Source organism: Poromitra crassiceps (assembly GCF_964638095.1).
Source record: "Poromitra crassiceps genome assembly, chromosome: 4".
Lineage (NCBI taxonomy): Eukaryota > Metazoa > Chordata > Actinopteri > Beryciformes > Melamphaidae > Poromitra > Poromitra crassiceps.
In genome coordinates this window covers 25,196,010-25,210,099 of record NC_139626.1, presented here as the reverse complement: position 1 = coordinate 25,210,099, position 14,090 = coordinate 25,196,010, and the positions used below count along the sequence as shown (strand labels likewise).

Sequence of the window (14,090 nt, the reverse complement as noted above, 5' to 3'; positions counted from 1 at the left end):
AAGGCAGGGTAAACACAGGTGCAAGCAAACCCGTAATAAGGGTTTCCGACTTCCACGATTGGAAGTTTTCTCTTGTTCGGGCTTTCTGATGTCTTTAGTCTTCTAGAAGACAGGCTAGACTATGGGTTGTGGACTGTTGGTCAGGACAAAAGACATTTGAGGATGTCATGTTGGGCTTTTGGGGGGAAATGATTGCCATTTTTCACCATTGGTGACATTTTATAGACCAAACGATTAATTGATTAGTCTAAAATAATCAACAGATGAATCAATAATGAAAATAATCCTTAGTTGCAGCCCTACCCCCATTGGTAATGTAACGTGTCCCACACAAATATACTCTGTGGTTTGCTGGGATCTGGTCGCCCTATTCCTAACTTGTGTGATATAAAGTCCCTCCTGGGTGCAAGTGATCATCACAATCTGGCATATAATATCACTTACTCTTATTAACCAAAAACCACTGAGTTGTGAAACTAAGATGCTGCAATAAACACACCCAGCATACAGCGAGTTTCAGTCATTCTGGCAAACTTTAATAAGCATCATGCCACTCAGATAAGAATGTGCAAATAATTTCAGACTATCAATCATTATAGTGTTTAGCATTCATTATTTATAAAGAGCTGACACATTCTGTACATGGTCAATAGTGGTGTTACATTCTAAAAGACACTATGACAAGACGAACCTCAAACAAGTGTTTTTACCTGCTGATCAGTTAGCGGCTCACAGGATGTAACATTTCATTCACAGTCCACTGGCTACTGCACTGCAAGGCATTACACTTTTTACAAGTGATTACTGACTGCAACCCCAATTAAATGTGATTAGAGGGACATAGCAACATTACCACACAACTGGCTATTTAAACCGCAACATTGCTTTGTTTGGCTTGCTCACAAACTCAAACAGCAACTTGCCCTGTGTAAAAATGCACAATAAATTACAAGAAGCAAGACTTTTGATCAGTTCTGTAGCTTATAGTTCAAACACTCCACAACAATTTCTTAATCTAGGGAACGGATCAACATAGCCATCCTTCAACAGCTGCACCACAATGTTGGTGTGCTGATTTAACTAATAAGTACATAGCCTACAATAATCAGTGAGTTGAGGGGAGCAGACCAATGCACTTCTAGTTCACTGGTGCTCCCTCCACACTTGTTGTAACTGCAGCGTCTCTCCAATGTGGATCTTCTGGTGTCTTTTCAGGTTCTCCCCGCGGCTGAAGCTCTTCCCACACTGGTTGCAGTAGTACGGTTTCTCCCCTGTGTGGACCCTCTTGTGTTTCTTCAGGTCTCCCGCCTGGCTGAAACATCTTCCACACTGCATGCAGCCGTAGGGCTTCTCTCCTGTGTGGCAACGCTGGTGGATCCTCAGGTTGCCCACCCTGTTGAACGTCTTTCCGCACACAAAACAGATGTGTGGGTCATCTCTCCTGAAGTGCTCCCTCCTGTTTTTCCTCCCATCAAAGGCAGTCCTGTTGGTTTTCACAAATCCATGCCTCCTAGATATGGCATTGTGATTTGAGTGGACAAAGACGAGTCCGTACGGTCCAGCGCCAACTTGTGGCCTCTGGGTCTCTGCAGAGTCGTGACGAGAAGAATTGCAGCTTAAATCCACACAGCCATTATACGGTCTTGCAGTACCAGGTGGTTCCAATGTGGCGCAGTCCGCTGGCTCTGGTTCACTTTTGATAGCAGCCAGGTTCACCCCAAGTGCATCGTTGAGTGAGACGGCATCAATGTCCCCATTTTCACTGTGTGATGTGTGGTGGACAGCAACTGCCTCCTCAATCATGTGTGCCACCTCCTCAAGTTGCATGTCGCAATGTTCCACTGGGGTTTGTGCCAAGTTGCACACAACTCGTGACTCAACTGCATCAAGTTCTTTGGATTCCTGCTTCAAGTCATGGTAAGGATTGTGGCTGCTTACTGGCTTTTGTTCTGTCTGAATGAGTTCTGAGATTTGATTCACAATGAGACTTAAATCCTGCTCTTGTTTCTCTGTGTCTTCTTTTTCTACAGGCACTGGACCACTTACAGGAAAATAAGCTGTTAAAAGAAAGGAAGGAGTGTTAAACTTCAGTAACTCATTATCCATAAACATGAGATGGTTCATCCCTTGTGGGTTAGTTACACTGGACAAATGCCCCAAGAATATCATAATCAGTATTGACCAAAGGACACATCACTTGTACCCACGTGTGCTCTCTCTTATCATCTTATCTTGGAGCTCCTGCAGTCGTCTCTTCAGACTCTCATTCTCTCTCTGAGTTCTGGCAGTTTTCTCCTGGTATTCTGACACCGTCTCCTTCACCACCTCCAGCACCTCATGCACTGCTACAGTCAGTAGCTTTGCCACACGGGCATTCAAACGCTCAAGTTTAGACATCCTGAAACAATTAATTTGAGTGTTATTGAATGGCAAAGCACTTTTTCAATTTAGAAAACTGAACGTGGATTAGTTACAGTATACATGCTTCAAATGCCCTCTGCAATCGCAACTGCAATTTATAGATCTGATTACATTTTGCACATCTGATTGCTGTGTGATTAGACAAGAGCAACCGGATGCAGAAATAACTTCAGTGGCCAGTTTGGTAGGTACAGGTCTATATTTATGCCTCAAAAAATCCTGGGCACTTTAAGGCTGGAAGGAGTAGTCCAACCCCGTACTAGATGGGTTTCCTGAATAAACTGGCCACTAACTAATATATTCATTTGTATTAAATTGGAATACCACTCAATGTATGATTTGTGTATACTAGAAACTAGAGAGCCATATCCGGCATCTTGTGCCAAATGTACAGTCTCCAGATGCGCCATCGTTACAATGGATGGAAAACTGGCCTTTTAGATTCATCCTGTGTTGGTCTGACCTGTAATCCCGTAGATAATTTGCCTGCTTCCACTCATATTGCCAGTTCATTTTCAGTGGGATTGGACACAGCAGTCAGACAGATTAGCTAGTGGACATTACAAATTCTTCTGTCATTGCTAATCACGACAGGAAATAGTCAAATGTTTACTGCTAAAAGTAAAGTGTCTTTGATGCTAGCTACAATTCAGTTGTAATGCCTAAGCAATAGTCAATAGTCTAACGTTACTTTCAATTTTAAACGCATGCTCGTTGCCACTCAAATCACTGACAGTTAACTTGGTATATATTTGGTTTTGAGGTACCTGCAACCCAGTAGAGAAGTAGTTCGCCGCTAACGTTACAGTAACGTGACTAGCTAACGTTAGTGCCAGCTAAGTAACTTAGCATTAGCTAACTCCGTACTGCTCCGTACCTATCGCTTTCCCTTTAAACATCCCAGTGGTCCAACGCACCCGCTAGAGTATTGCTGTATTAGGCGAACATTTACTTTAAATGAATGAGAAATAAACAAAACTTTGAAGCTAATTAAAGATTTTGGATGGCGTTAATTTTAGACATCAGAAGTAAAAACACAGCGTAGCCTTTTGTGACCTCCGGATGCAGAATGTGAATTACTTCCTGTGTGAGTTGGTTTTCAAAATAAAAACCCCATAATGTCATACGATATTCGTCAAAGATGTGTAATTGTAGAACATAAACGATTCTTATTTCCTCTGGCATCAACATACGTCTGGTAGCACTTCCATATTCCTCTAATTTGACTTATTTGTTACATCCGATACAAACAAACAGAATAAATAAACCAGAGGTTTTCAAAGTGGGAGGCGGGCCTCCAAAGTTTCAGGGCTCAGTGAATGGAAGTTAATTTGTTTCCATTAGTTATCAAAAGGAGATCACATACTGTAGAATAGCCTAAATGTGTGTGTGACTCCCAGAGTCCGAAACAAATCAATGCCTTCAGACAGACCTTTTTATAGTCAATGGTATTTGATTAAAGTCTGAAGTCAAACAGCAATATCAGGCTATCTTGGCTAAATTATTGAGTGTCTATGGGATCAAATAACATAAGCACGACCCGATAGGCATCTAGGAATTGAGCAAAAACTAAGCCAGTAAACTGGGGAGGGGGTTCCAGGCTTTGTCCGAAGGCAGAGGGGAGGCCTGCAGTGTCAGACTTTGAAAACCCCTGGTATAAACCATCATGACGACAACAACAAAGTAGGATGTTACTCTTTATTCAAGTAGTCGCACCTCAGTGACGAAATTGCTCTGCACAACAATATTTAATTAAATATTAATGTGAGACCACTTATAACATTAAATACATATTAAACTGCATATCTGCCGAGTCTCATGCATACAAACGAATTGTAAAGTGTCAACAGTGACCCCGGATGCAGCACTTTTTCAGACCAGTACAACATTGTATATCATCGTTTAACAGTGAGAAGAACAAGAGTAGCAGAGTTGTGCAACGCCAAGGAATAAAAGGATGTCATAATAAAAACACTTCCTCCTCCTTCACCTTACACTAGCATGCCTGCCTATATGGATTCTTTGATGTTTCTTGAGGTGACTGGACTGACTGAACGTTTTGCCACATTGCTGGCAGCCATACGGTCTTTCACCTGTGTGGACCCTCCTGTGCTTCTGCAGGTTGCCAGCGTGACTGAAGCGCTTGCCACAGTGCAGGCAGCAGTACGGCTTCTCCCCTGTATGACAGCGCTCGTGGATCCGCAGATTCCCAATTCTATTGAAGGTCTTCCCGCACACGACGCAGCCGTGGCTCTCGTCTTGTCTGATGATCGCAGCGCTGGGTCTCCTGATGCCCTGGACTAGTTCCGGGTGACACTCAAATGGAAATGAGTCCACAAAGGTGCTGAGGCCATCTGCATTGATGTAGTGTACCAAGCCAGGAAGCCCTGGGTCATCTGGGATCAGGTCAGGGATCCTGTCATTCTGTGCCATACCCCTCTCCAAATCTCCACACTGAAATAACAGACTGTGGACCACATGCTCGTCTGAGGATGAATACTCCAGCGGCTCAGGCTCAGTTTTGATCACTGGGGGAGTTGGGGAGCTCAAACTACACCCAGGCATTGTGTGGGACTGTCCTAAAGAGTGGTCTTGGTCGTGGTCAGGTACAGAGTGAGTCATGTAAACGGTCAGTGCTGCGTTGCTTACATTTGCCAACAGCTCAGGGAGCTCCCCGTGCCCAGTCAGCCGCTGTGTGACGCTGCACTCGGAGTCTGAGATACAGTTCAGCTCATCTGGGTTGCACGCCTTCCTGGGGTCTTCCCTTTGTGTCTGGCTGAACGTCGGCTCCTGTCGCTCACCATTTTCTGGTTCTGGCTTCTGCCTCAAATCATCCTGGGTTGGTTCGTTATGCTTGGTGTTGGTCAAAGAGGCAGGGGAGAGAACAGGCTTTTGATCTGTATGAATATATGACAGAAAATTGGAGAGTAAGCCAGTGTAGATGAGAGGGATATAATACGTCTTTTACATTACATTACATTACATTACGTCATTTGGCAGATGCTTTTATCCAAAGCGACTTACAATAACACATTTTTTGTCAGCAATAGAGCAATCAACTATGGAGCACAGTCTATGACAACTACAACTACAACTTATTTCTTCTGCTAGCCTATAGCCTGCCAATCAACAAAAACCTTGATCAGAAATCATGCATAAGCATGAATCAAATCTATCCAACACACACACACACACACACACACACACACACACACTCTATTACTTAGAACAGGTATATATCTACAACAGTTTAGCTCACCTCCACTGTCCTCCCTTATCTTGTCCTGCAGCTCCTGCAGCCTTCTCTTCAGACTGTCATTCTCTCTCTGGGTCCTGGCAGTCTTCTCCTGGTACTCTGACACAGTCTCCTTCACCACCTCCAGCACCTCATGCACTGCCACCGTCAGCAGCTTGGCAACCCGGGCACTCAGACGGTCAAGTTTGGACATGATTTGCATTCATGTAATTGACGTAAAGGTGAGGCGTCAAGGAGGAAATCACCACACGACGTCGGAGAAAACGGATATTCCGATGTTTGCTGCAGACTAGCGAGCGCTAGCAACCATGTCAGCGGGAAAACCGTACCTTACTGAGTCGACGCACAGCAAATGTAACGTTTCTTTGTAGACTACAATCAAAACTGGCTGTCAAACGTTATGTGCCCGAAGTATACAGTCCACAAAAACACCGCGCCTTCGTTTCAGAATCCTACATTTTACTCAAACGCCCTCAAAATCAACAAGACGAGGGAAATTTTTTGCTTTGCGGGCGTTCACAAACTGTTCTACTCCGGCTTCCGTATTCGCAGTGCCTGATGGATAATGGTGTTAATTTGGATAGAATATTGACCGTAGTTCAAGGACGGGTGAATGGCAAAGTTTTGATCAATTAAACTGAAATAATAAAAGTTTTAATGTAAGATATGACCTTTTGAAGTTTTCTACGCTGAGCTGTATTGCCAGTTGGGTTCACATTGCACAAGTGACAAGTAGGATGTAACACGTTAAATCTGTCATCTTCACACTACCTTGACACTAAATTGGCAGTTTGGCACTGATTTGGAGTGGTTTTGTTTGTTTGTTTGTTTGTGTGTGGGGGAGTGCTTCACTTTTGCTGTGAGCCAATGGCTGTGATTTTGGTGCTACTGCTAATTGTAGCCTATTCCATGGTGATCTGATGGAGGACTGCCATCAAGCCATATTGAACAGTGAACTGAGGAAGCAACCAACTGCGGCACTGACCCAATTGGCCTTGGACTGTCCTTCTGCTTATCTCCTGATAGGACATTGACAGTTTCTCCCTACCCTTGATCATCAATTAGAATATTGCCCCTGCCATGAGTCAATATTCCCCTATGATTTAAATATTTTGTAGGCTACAATAAATTAATTCTGTCATGTGGTATTTTGCCCCTTGTTGAGACTGGTTGGTCAAATCAGAATCTCTTAGAAAGCACAACCACTATCTTTCGCATATCAAACATGTTCAGCCCAAGGCACACCTGTAATAATAGTGTTTAATCAGCATCTTCATATGCCACACTTGTCAGGTGGATGGATTATCTTGGCAAAGGAGAAAGTGCTCACTGACATTGATTTAATCAAATGTGTGAACAAAATTTGAGAATAAGCTTTTTGGGTAGGCTACAGAAAAGTCTTAGATATTTCATTTCAAATCATGGAAAATGTGAGCAAAAACAAAAGTGTTGCATTTATATTTTTGCTTTACAAAAGATCGCAGGTTTTTTTTTGTATCAGGCTGATGATTGAGAAAAGCATGCACAGCCTCCTCAAACAAATAATTTAGTCCATCTTGGTTGATAGCAGCACATTCAAGATATTTGACAGCATTTATCTGGCTGGCCAGGGCCGCGCCCTGCTGCTGGGTCACCGCGGTCTGATTCGGCCCCCTCAGTGTCTCCAGGACCCCCTGATCAACACGTAGGTCACAGTTCCCACAAGCAGAATAGGCACATTAGGGCAATGGTGTGTCACCTCTGGGTGCCACTTGTGCTTGACATTCTCATAGGATGACAGACTAGTGATGGAAAAGCAGAGGATGAAGACACCAGCCTGTGATAGAGGAAGGGACGTAGATGGTCGTTCTCCTCCTTGCCAGCTGTGTCGTAGAGGTTAAGGTCAGCAGTCCTGTTATCTACAGTGACCTTGGCACTGTCTGTCATAGAAAGCTGGAACCTTATGGAAGACCTTTTGGGGTGTAGGTGTAGAGAAGATTGCTCTTTCCTACTCCACTGTCCCCAACCACCACACTTGATGCTTTGCATTATGATACCCTCACTCCCACAAAACACCTGTAACACAAGCACATTTAAAGAGGACATGAAACATCTGATCATATGACTCTAGTCATTTGCATTTCACCTCAGACAAGACAGCTTTCAAGTCTGAAATTTACCTAAATTTGCTAGAAAGATGACATTCTAGCTTTTTGCCAACTGTGGCACAGCTAGATGTCACTAGTTGACTGTACAGTACAGTAGTGAGAATTGTGAACATTTTGATTAAACTAAACAACCACAATCCAAGTCAGAAACACAACAGCATTATGCTGTGAACCTGTTAGAATTCAAAATCCTTATTTTCTTTATGCGAAATGCAAATGAACTACTCATATGATCAAATTCAGATTTAGTGTTGTCTTTTCTTACATTTCATTCACCACCTCAATTTCTACAAGTCTTCCACAGAATGTTATAAACTTTAATATTCACCCTCTTGAAATGCTGGGTTTGACACTTCCAAACTTTCAGTCTCACAATTGAAGATCCAAACTAAATTACAAAGACAGGCAGAGAGCTATAAGGTTTTGGATCAAATATTCTATCTATTCCATAACATCAGCTTCAAAAACATTTGAATGCCTAAATTTGGGGATCTTATCTGCAAGCAGACACACATCAATTGGCACAATAGAGGCAAAAACTCAAACTTACCTCTTAGTCTTGTAATCTTGTAATGTAACTGCGAACTGGGCCACAGACGCACCACCTTTGGGAAGAACGTCCTGTCCATTGTGGGCGGAAAGATATGGAACAGTCTCCCGGCCACAGTTAGAGAATGCCCCACCTACCCTACTTTTAAAGTCAAAATCAAGGAATGGCTCAAAACAACACAACAGTGCACCCATAGTTAATAGCCTTCTCTTGGACTTTTTTTTCATTTTATTATCTTATCTGTTTGTGTGTATTGCTTTTATTCTGTGTATGTATTGTTATCACTTGTGTATGTTCTTTGTTACCCCTTGTGCATTTTTATTATATTGTTTTTTATTCCCGTATTCTGTATTTATACTGTAGTTTTTAGTTGTTTATGTTCCGAGGACTGCGGGTGAAAATTAGCCTCGGCTAACCCCGGCACTTTTCCTGTTGTCACATATGGATGATTCTGTACGTGTTTAACTGTTTTATTAATGTGCATTGTCCTGTCCAAATAAACAATAAAGTAAAGTAAGTAATAAAGTAAAGTAATTAACACTATACTGAAAAGAGATGGCATAAAAAGAACTGGAGTAGGAAGTTGCTTCATTACAGTTGGATTGGGACATCGTTCGGCTCCAATTTCAGATTGGGCAAGCATTTGATTGGTTGTATGTTGGGCACGTGATGGGATTAACGTCGCCAAAATGGCCGACAGTTTACAAGCTAACGATAAACTACTGATGTTATCAGACATGATAAACATTAAAAATATGAATCAGGGTTAGGGTTAGACCCCGTTGTGGACCCCGAGCCGAGCACTTCCGTTGAGGGCGAACATATTCTGTAAACCGAGTACGGTAGATCCTGTACCTACACCTGCAACAAAGCGATATAAACAGGTCGTTGTGCAATGTTAACATTTCAGACATGACAGTCCATAACTGCTAGCCTACACCACTGTTTCCATTGACTCGTCTGGTTTGTGAACCTACAGAATCCGATGGAACTTGGAGGGATATTCTTTCTGGCTTGTTAGGCTGCTGATTGGCTCAATGATACATGTTTTCATGCCTCTTGAAGGAGTTACAGTTGATTTAGAATTGTGATTTCTAACACTATCAATGCAGTGATGTTGGCCTGCCATAGACTCTGAATTCACCCACCCTGGCCTGATGTAAATTACACTATCTCACCTCGCTCATGAGAATGCAAAATTATTCCAGACCCTTCATGTAAATTGAAGTATTTTGATCTGATCTACCTTCCCTTAACCAGTCTGTGACACCCACCATTTGTCAGCACTTTGGTAAAGCAAAGGTTTTCTAAAAGAACATTCTATTTATTTATTTGACATTCAGAATGTATTGGCCGAATATAAAAGGTACAATATTCAGTGCAGTCCCATACACATTTTTTCCAAAACGTCTTAAAACTACTACCTGTTCTAATACTTCAAATTTGACAAGTACTCTGGAATAACAGTGCCTAATGTATAATCAAAGAAGGCACATTTCATGGTGTGATAAGTTATATTCCACATGACATTTCTGCATAAAGGCTACTATTTGCTTTGCTAAATGGAACTGGACTGAGGTTAAGTGTACTACTGTATACAGTATGTAGAAAGAAAAACTGAGATCCCACTCTGAGAATCCAACGCTTCCAAGCTTTTCATTACTCTCTGATACTTAAATACAAGATGTCGGCAGCTGTTTTTCAGTTACCATCCCTCAATATCAATAACAGCATGGTAATACAATAACTTATCAGGGGGCAAAACACACCAGGATCACAGGTGAGTAAGCTGGTGTTTCTTTAAGTTACTGGAGTGACTGAAACGCTTCCCGCACTGGGTGCAGCCGTAGGGCCGCTCTCCTGTGTGGTAACGCTGGTGTATCTTCAGGTAGCCCGACTGACTGAACCGTTTCCCGCACACCGAGCAGCAGTATGGCTTCTCCCCTGTGTGCACACGGTGGTGCTTCTTAAAGTCGCCCGCGTGTTTGAAGATGCGGCCGCAAAGTGAGCAGCAATAGTGTTTCTCTCTGCGGACATGTCTCTGGGATGTTCTCAAGCCCGCTCCGCCTGATAAAGCCTTCTTGTTTATTAGAACGGCGTGTTGTTTTTCAGCTCCAACACTGTTTGCGTGATATCTACTGGACCACAGAGAGGCAGTGTTGTTGCCGACTGCCGATGGCTCTTCTGTGCTATTTTGGTTCACACTGAAGAAGACCCTTGACCCCAAGTAGGGTCCTGAATTGGCTTGAAGAGGCTCTTGGTTTTGTGTTCCCGAGGATGTAGCACTTGTCCCGGCGGCATCGTAAAAATAGTTTGTGGTGTACACGGTGTCTTCATTCAGTTCAGGGTTTACATTGATCTCATTTGAAGCAAGGGATAGATGAAAATCAGGGTGAGGGCTGTTTTCATAAACTCTAACTGTAGAGTTTACATGATTTGAAACCGGTAACACTGCATCATGGGTCTCTGCTTTAGGAGTTCTGGGGTTGTGTACGTTAGTAGCCAAATGTTGTCCCTTCATCCCTTTAGTGGTGAGATAAGGGGTTGTTAACGATGGAGCACTGATATTTGCTTCACAGTCAAACTGTTTTGGTGGATCCGAGGTGATAATTACTGCAGTTTCCTCATCAGAGGGGATGAGTTCAATGTCTTCTTTCTCTTCCTGCTTGATGAGAAGAATATGCTCCACCTGGGCCTTCTGGGATGCAGGAGAAACGTGCAGCACAACTCCTGTAAAACAAGTGACAAATAAGATGATATATAATCCATTGTTTATATCTATCATATACATAACATATCTATTTCTGGATCCAAGTAGTTGTTCTTTCTTACCCCTGCTCTCTGTCGTCATCTTGTCCTGCAGCTCCTGCAGTCGTCTCTTCAGACTCTGGTTCTCTCTCTGGGTCCTGGCAGTCTTCTCCTGGTACTCTGACACTGTCTCCTTGACCACCTCCAGCACCTCCAGCACCGCTTTGGATAGCAGCTTCGCCACCCGGGCATTCAGACGCTCGATTTTGGACATGACGGACTGGCTAAAATGGAGCCAAGATGTTGATCACTACATCTTTGATAGACCTTCACAGTAGCAGTATGTTGTCCTCCAACATCATGGCTTGTGAGGAGAATCCTTTGTTTGGCAAGAAATGGGAATAACCTACTATACTATACACACAGTACATAGTATAACTAAACAAATCCCATTCTGTTACACCAGCCATCTTGGTAGGAAAATAACAGGTGATTAGGCTATTCACATTTTTCCTGGATTTACGTTTCCCATGATTCTCAGCGGCTATATAGGCTAATCACCTGTTTCATCAATCAAGTCCCATTAACGTTACTTGCCTCCCGGAGCCAGAGCATAAGGCACTATAGGAATATATTGTTTTTCTGGAGAGAAAAAACATACCTTAAAACTGATGCAGTTCCGTGAAAAACTGTTGATGTCGCCGTCTTTTGCATCTGATAAACCGTTAATTGCCGACTGGAAATAATCTCGCGGTGTTGTTCAGATTAGAAATGGTCATTGTTTAGAACATTGCATACGCGTGTGCATGCACCCGCCTTTCCGTTGCGGAATTGTTATCCAAGGGCATTACACTTATGGCTTTCCCGCAAGATAAAATAAATCGGTGTATTCAATACTATTTGGTAAAGAGTCTTGATCAACGATCGCTGTTGAGTTGACATTAAACAATCCCAGAAGCCCACACAGCTTCTTCTTCGTGGGTTTTCCCCGCATTGCATCATGATTGCATCCAGGGCATGATCCAGGGTCACATTGCAGATTAGCGCCACCTACTTTGCAGGAGCTCAAACTATAGACCCCTTATACGCCTACGTCACAATGACAACAAACAGCGTCAGATGCGCAAGACGGAGGCAGAAAGACAGACTCCGCGCAGCCCTGTCAAGTAGTTTTCCAGTCGCCTGAAAACTATTCGAGCTAGATATGTCTTCATGTTGTGCAGTGGGATGCCAGAATCGGAAAGCTATTGTAGGAGAGTATTCGGGTCCGCCTATTCACACTTAGTTAATAAAATAATAAACGATAGAGCCAGGCTGTAACGTTATAATTCACCTAATTCTCCCCACATATCCTGTTCTACGCAACTCGAGGGAACATACACAGCCTCGCACACACGCAATAGAACACAACACAACACTGAACAGTCTGTTACACTATCTACAAAGCAAGGACTAAAGTTTTACCGAATCCCGTCAACTCATACTGCTTTTAATGCTAACCGTAAGTGTCTTTGGTTGCAAGCCGAAAGAGGAAATCGTTAAAAATGCCCGACTTTGCAGTGCTCGCTCATTTCATATCAGGTAAACTGTAGTAGTAGGCTGCAGCCACATCGCTCGGTTAGTTAACAACCAAGTAATGTTAAATAATGTCATTATTGAGTTGAACTGATTGGAACGAGGACATCATTAAAAATGCCCGACTTTGTAGTGCTCTTCATAATCAGGTAAGCTGCCTGAAACTGTAGGCTGCTCAACATCGCTCGGTTAGTTAACGGACCAAGTAACGTTACATAATGTCATTATTGAGTTGTGTGCATTATCAACATAACAATATATCTTTGCAAGTTACAGAATAATTATCTACGCTATCCCCAGTTATAAAGGAATGCACGATATGTATTGCTGGCCATAGGCTTGGCCAATTGACAGCGCCAGTGCGTATGGGTGGGTCTGTAAGACATATCCCATTAAACAACGTTAATTTCGATGCATAACATTGCTTATCACTAGGCGATAAGCTGTGGTAGTAAGCCGAGAACTGCATTTTAAAACTAAAATATAACTGTGTGTTGCAGATGGGCACAGAGCAGTCCTGACAGCGGGGTTCTCGCTGTCTGTCAATGCAAAGCTGACGGCTTTCTGCCTTCAAGTTGCGCGCGCAGCTCAATGTTGACAAGCTGTATAAGGGGTCTATACAGGTATTAAACCTTTGAAAGGACTTTTTTGTGTGCTGGCCTTTTCTGCTGTGAAGTACAGTTGTACTCCCATTCACATAATATGGATGAACTTTGCCATACCAGCACAAAGTAGTAATATGGATGAACTTTGCCATAGCAGCAGGAAGTAAAAACTTCCCAAATGTCTTAACAGAAATGCAGAAGCTTAAAGTGTTGGGCCTGGTTTATTTCACCTACCTGTTCCTGTTCTCTGTTCTGGAGTTCACGCTGAGTTTCTTGACTCATCAACGCTTCCAGTTTACAAGGTATGGACTCACAGATTAGACTGTGTACTCTGACAGCTATAGCATATTCACTAGATAAGCAACACCGTAAGTTTGACAAGCACAGCGTTTATTTCTCTCAACAGTATGCAGCAGGGGGGTACGGTGGTGCAGTGGTAAGCGCTGTCGCCTCACAGCTCGAAGGTCCTGGGTTCGATTCCCACCTGGGACGCTGTGAACGCTGAAGGAATGCGTGCCCGTCCGTATGTCCTCGAGTGCCCACCGCCCGGGTGGGGTCGTCAAAAGGGCCTTTCTGTGTGGAGTTTGCATGTTCTCCCCGTGCCTCCTGGGGGTTTCCTTCATATAGGAACCCCCTTCACCAAAAACATGCAATATCCTGGTTGCTAATGTGGTTCCTCCTCTGGTCGTTAAGGGCGCCTGTTCAGAGGGAGGGGAACTGGTTGGAATAGCGTGAACCTCCCACCGGTGAAGCTTCCTCTGTCAGGTGAAAAGAAGCGGCTGGCTAAC

General features: G+C 43.3%; 3 protein-coding genes and 1 pseudogene across 5 annotated transcripts; all 4 read right to left on the bottom strand.

Annotated features, from left to right (window-relative positions):
- Positions 1-570: 570 nt before the first annotated feature.
- LOC310775443 (uncharacterized protein) lies at positions 571-3,469 on the bottom strand. Of its 2 annotated transcripts, none has more exons than XM_083635591.1 (3): positions 3,189-3,469; positions 2,208-2,398; positions 571-2,057 (listed from the first exon to the last, which is right to left on the bottom strand). In XM_083635591.1, exons 2-3 carry the CDS (start codon positions 2,395-2,397, stop codon positions 1,144-1,146), a joined length of 1,104 nt encoding a protein of 367 aa, XP_083491717.1. In that variant the 5' UTR covers position 2,398; positions 3,189-3,469; the 3' UTR covers positions 571-1,143. The 2 variants fall into 2 exon arrangements, with proteins under 2 accessions (XP_083491717.1, XP_083491718.1); XM_083635592.1 differs by having other exon boundaries at positions 3,299-3,469.
- Positions 3,470-4,124: 655 nt separating this feature from the next.
- Positions 4,125-6,058, bottom strand: LOC310775442 (uncharacterized protein). The gene is made up of 2 exons (XM_083635590.1): positions 5,681-6,058; positions 4,125-5,318 (listed from the first exon to the last, which is right to left on the bottom strand). The coding sequence occupies exons 1-2, from the start codon at positions 5,877-5,879 to the stop codon at positions 4,408-4,410; spliced, it is 1,110 nt and encodes a 369-aa protein (XP_083491716.1). The 5' UTR covers positions 5,880-6,058; the 3' UTR covers positions 4,125-4,407.
- A 147-nt stretch (positions 6,059-6,205) lies between these two features.
- LOC310775696 (rho-related GTP-binding protein RhoG pseudogene) lies at positions 6,206-7,705 on the bottom strand (annotated as a pseudogene). The gene is made up of 2 exons: positions 7,150-7,705; positions 6,206-6,232 (listed from the first exon to the last, which is right to left on the bottom strand). The product of its transcript is annotated as a rho-related GTP-binding protein RhoG pseudogene (transcript).
- A 2,099-nt stretch (positions 7,706-9,804) lies between these two features.
- On the bottom strand, positions 9,805-12,057 carry LOC310775440 (uncharacterized protein). The gene is made up of 3 exons (XM_083635588.1): positions 11,784-12,057; positions 11,207-11,406; positions 9,805-11,104 (listed from the first exon to the last, which is right to left on the bottom strand). The coding sequence occupies exons 1-3, from the start codon at positions 11,834-11,836 to the stop codon at positions 10,149-10,151; spliced, it is 1,209 nt and encodes a 402-aa protein (XP_083491714.1). The 5' UTR covers positions 11,837-12,057; the 3' UTR covers positions 9,805-10,148.
- Positions 12,058-14,090: the final 2,033 nt, after the last annotated feature.

Excerpts from the sequence above, each read along its gene's own strand:
- LOC310775443 (XM_083635591.1), bottom strand. The coding sequence starts at position 2,397 with ATGTCTAAACTTGAGCGTTTGAATGCCCGTGTGGCAAAGCTACTGACT. Across the intron at positions 2,058-2,207 it reads GATGATAAGAGAGAGCACAC|CTTATTTTCCTGTAAGTGGT; the intron begins GTGGGTACAAGT and ends TTCTTTTAACAG.
- LOC310775442 (XM_083635590.1), bottom strand. The coding sequence starts at position 5,879 with ATGCAAATCATGTCCAAACTTGACCGTCTGAGTGCCCGGGTTGCCAAG. Across the intron at positions 5,319-5,680 it reads GATAAGGGAGGACAGTGGAG|ATCAAAAGCCTGTTCTCTCC; the intron begins GTGAGCTAAACT and ends ATATTCATACAG.
- LOC310775440 (XM_083635588.1), bottom strand. The coding sequence starts at position 11,836 with ATGCAAAAGACGGCGACATCAACAGTTTTTCACGGAACTGCATCAGTT. Across the intron at positions 11,407-11,783 it reads GGAACTGCATCAGTTTTAAG|CCAGTCCGTCATGTCCAAAA; the intron begins GTATGTTTTTTC and ends GCTCCATTTTAG. Across the intron at positions 11,105-11,206 it reads GATGACGACAGAGAGCAGGG|GAGTTGTGCTGCACGTTTCT; the intron begins GTAAGAAAGAAC and ends CTTGTTTTACAG.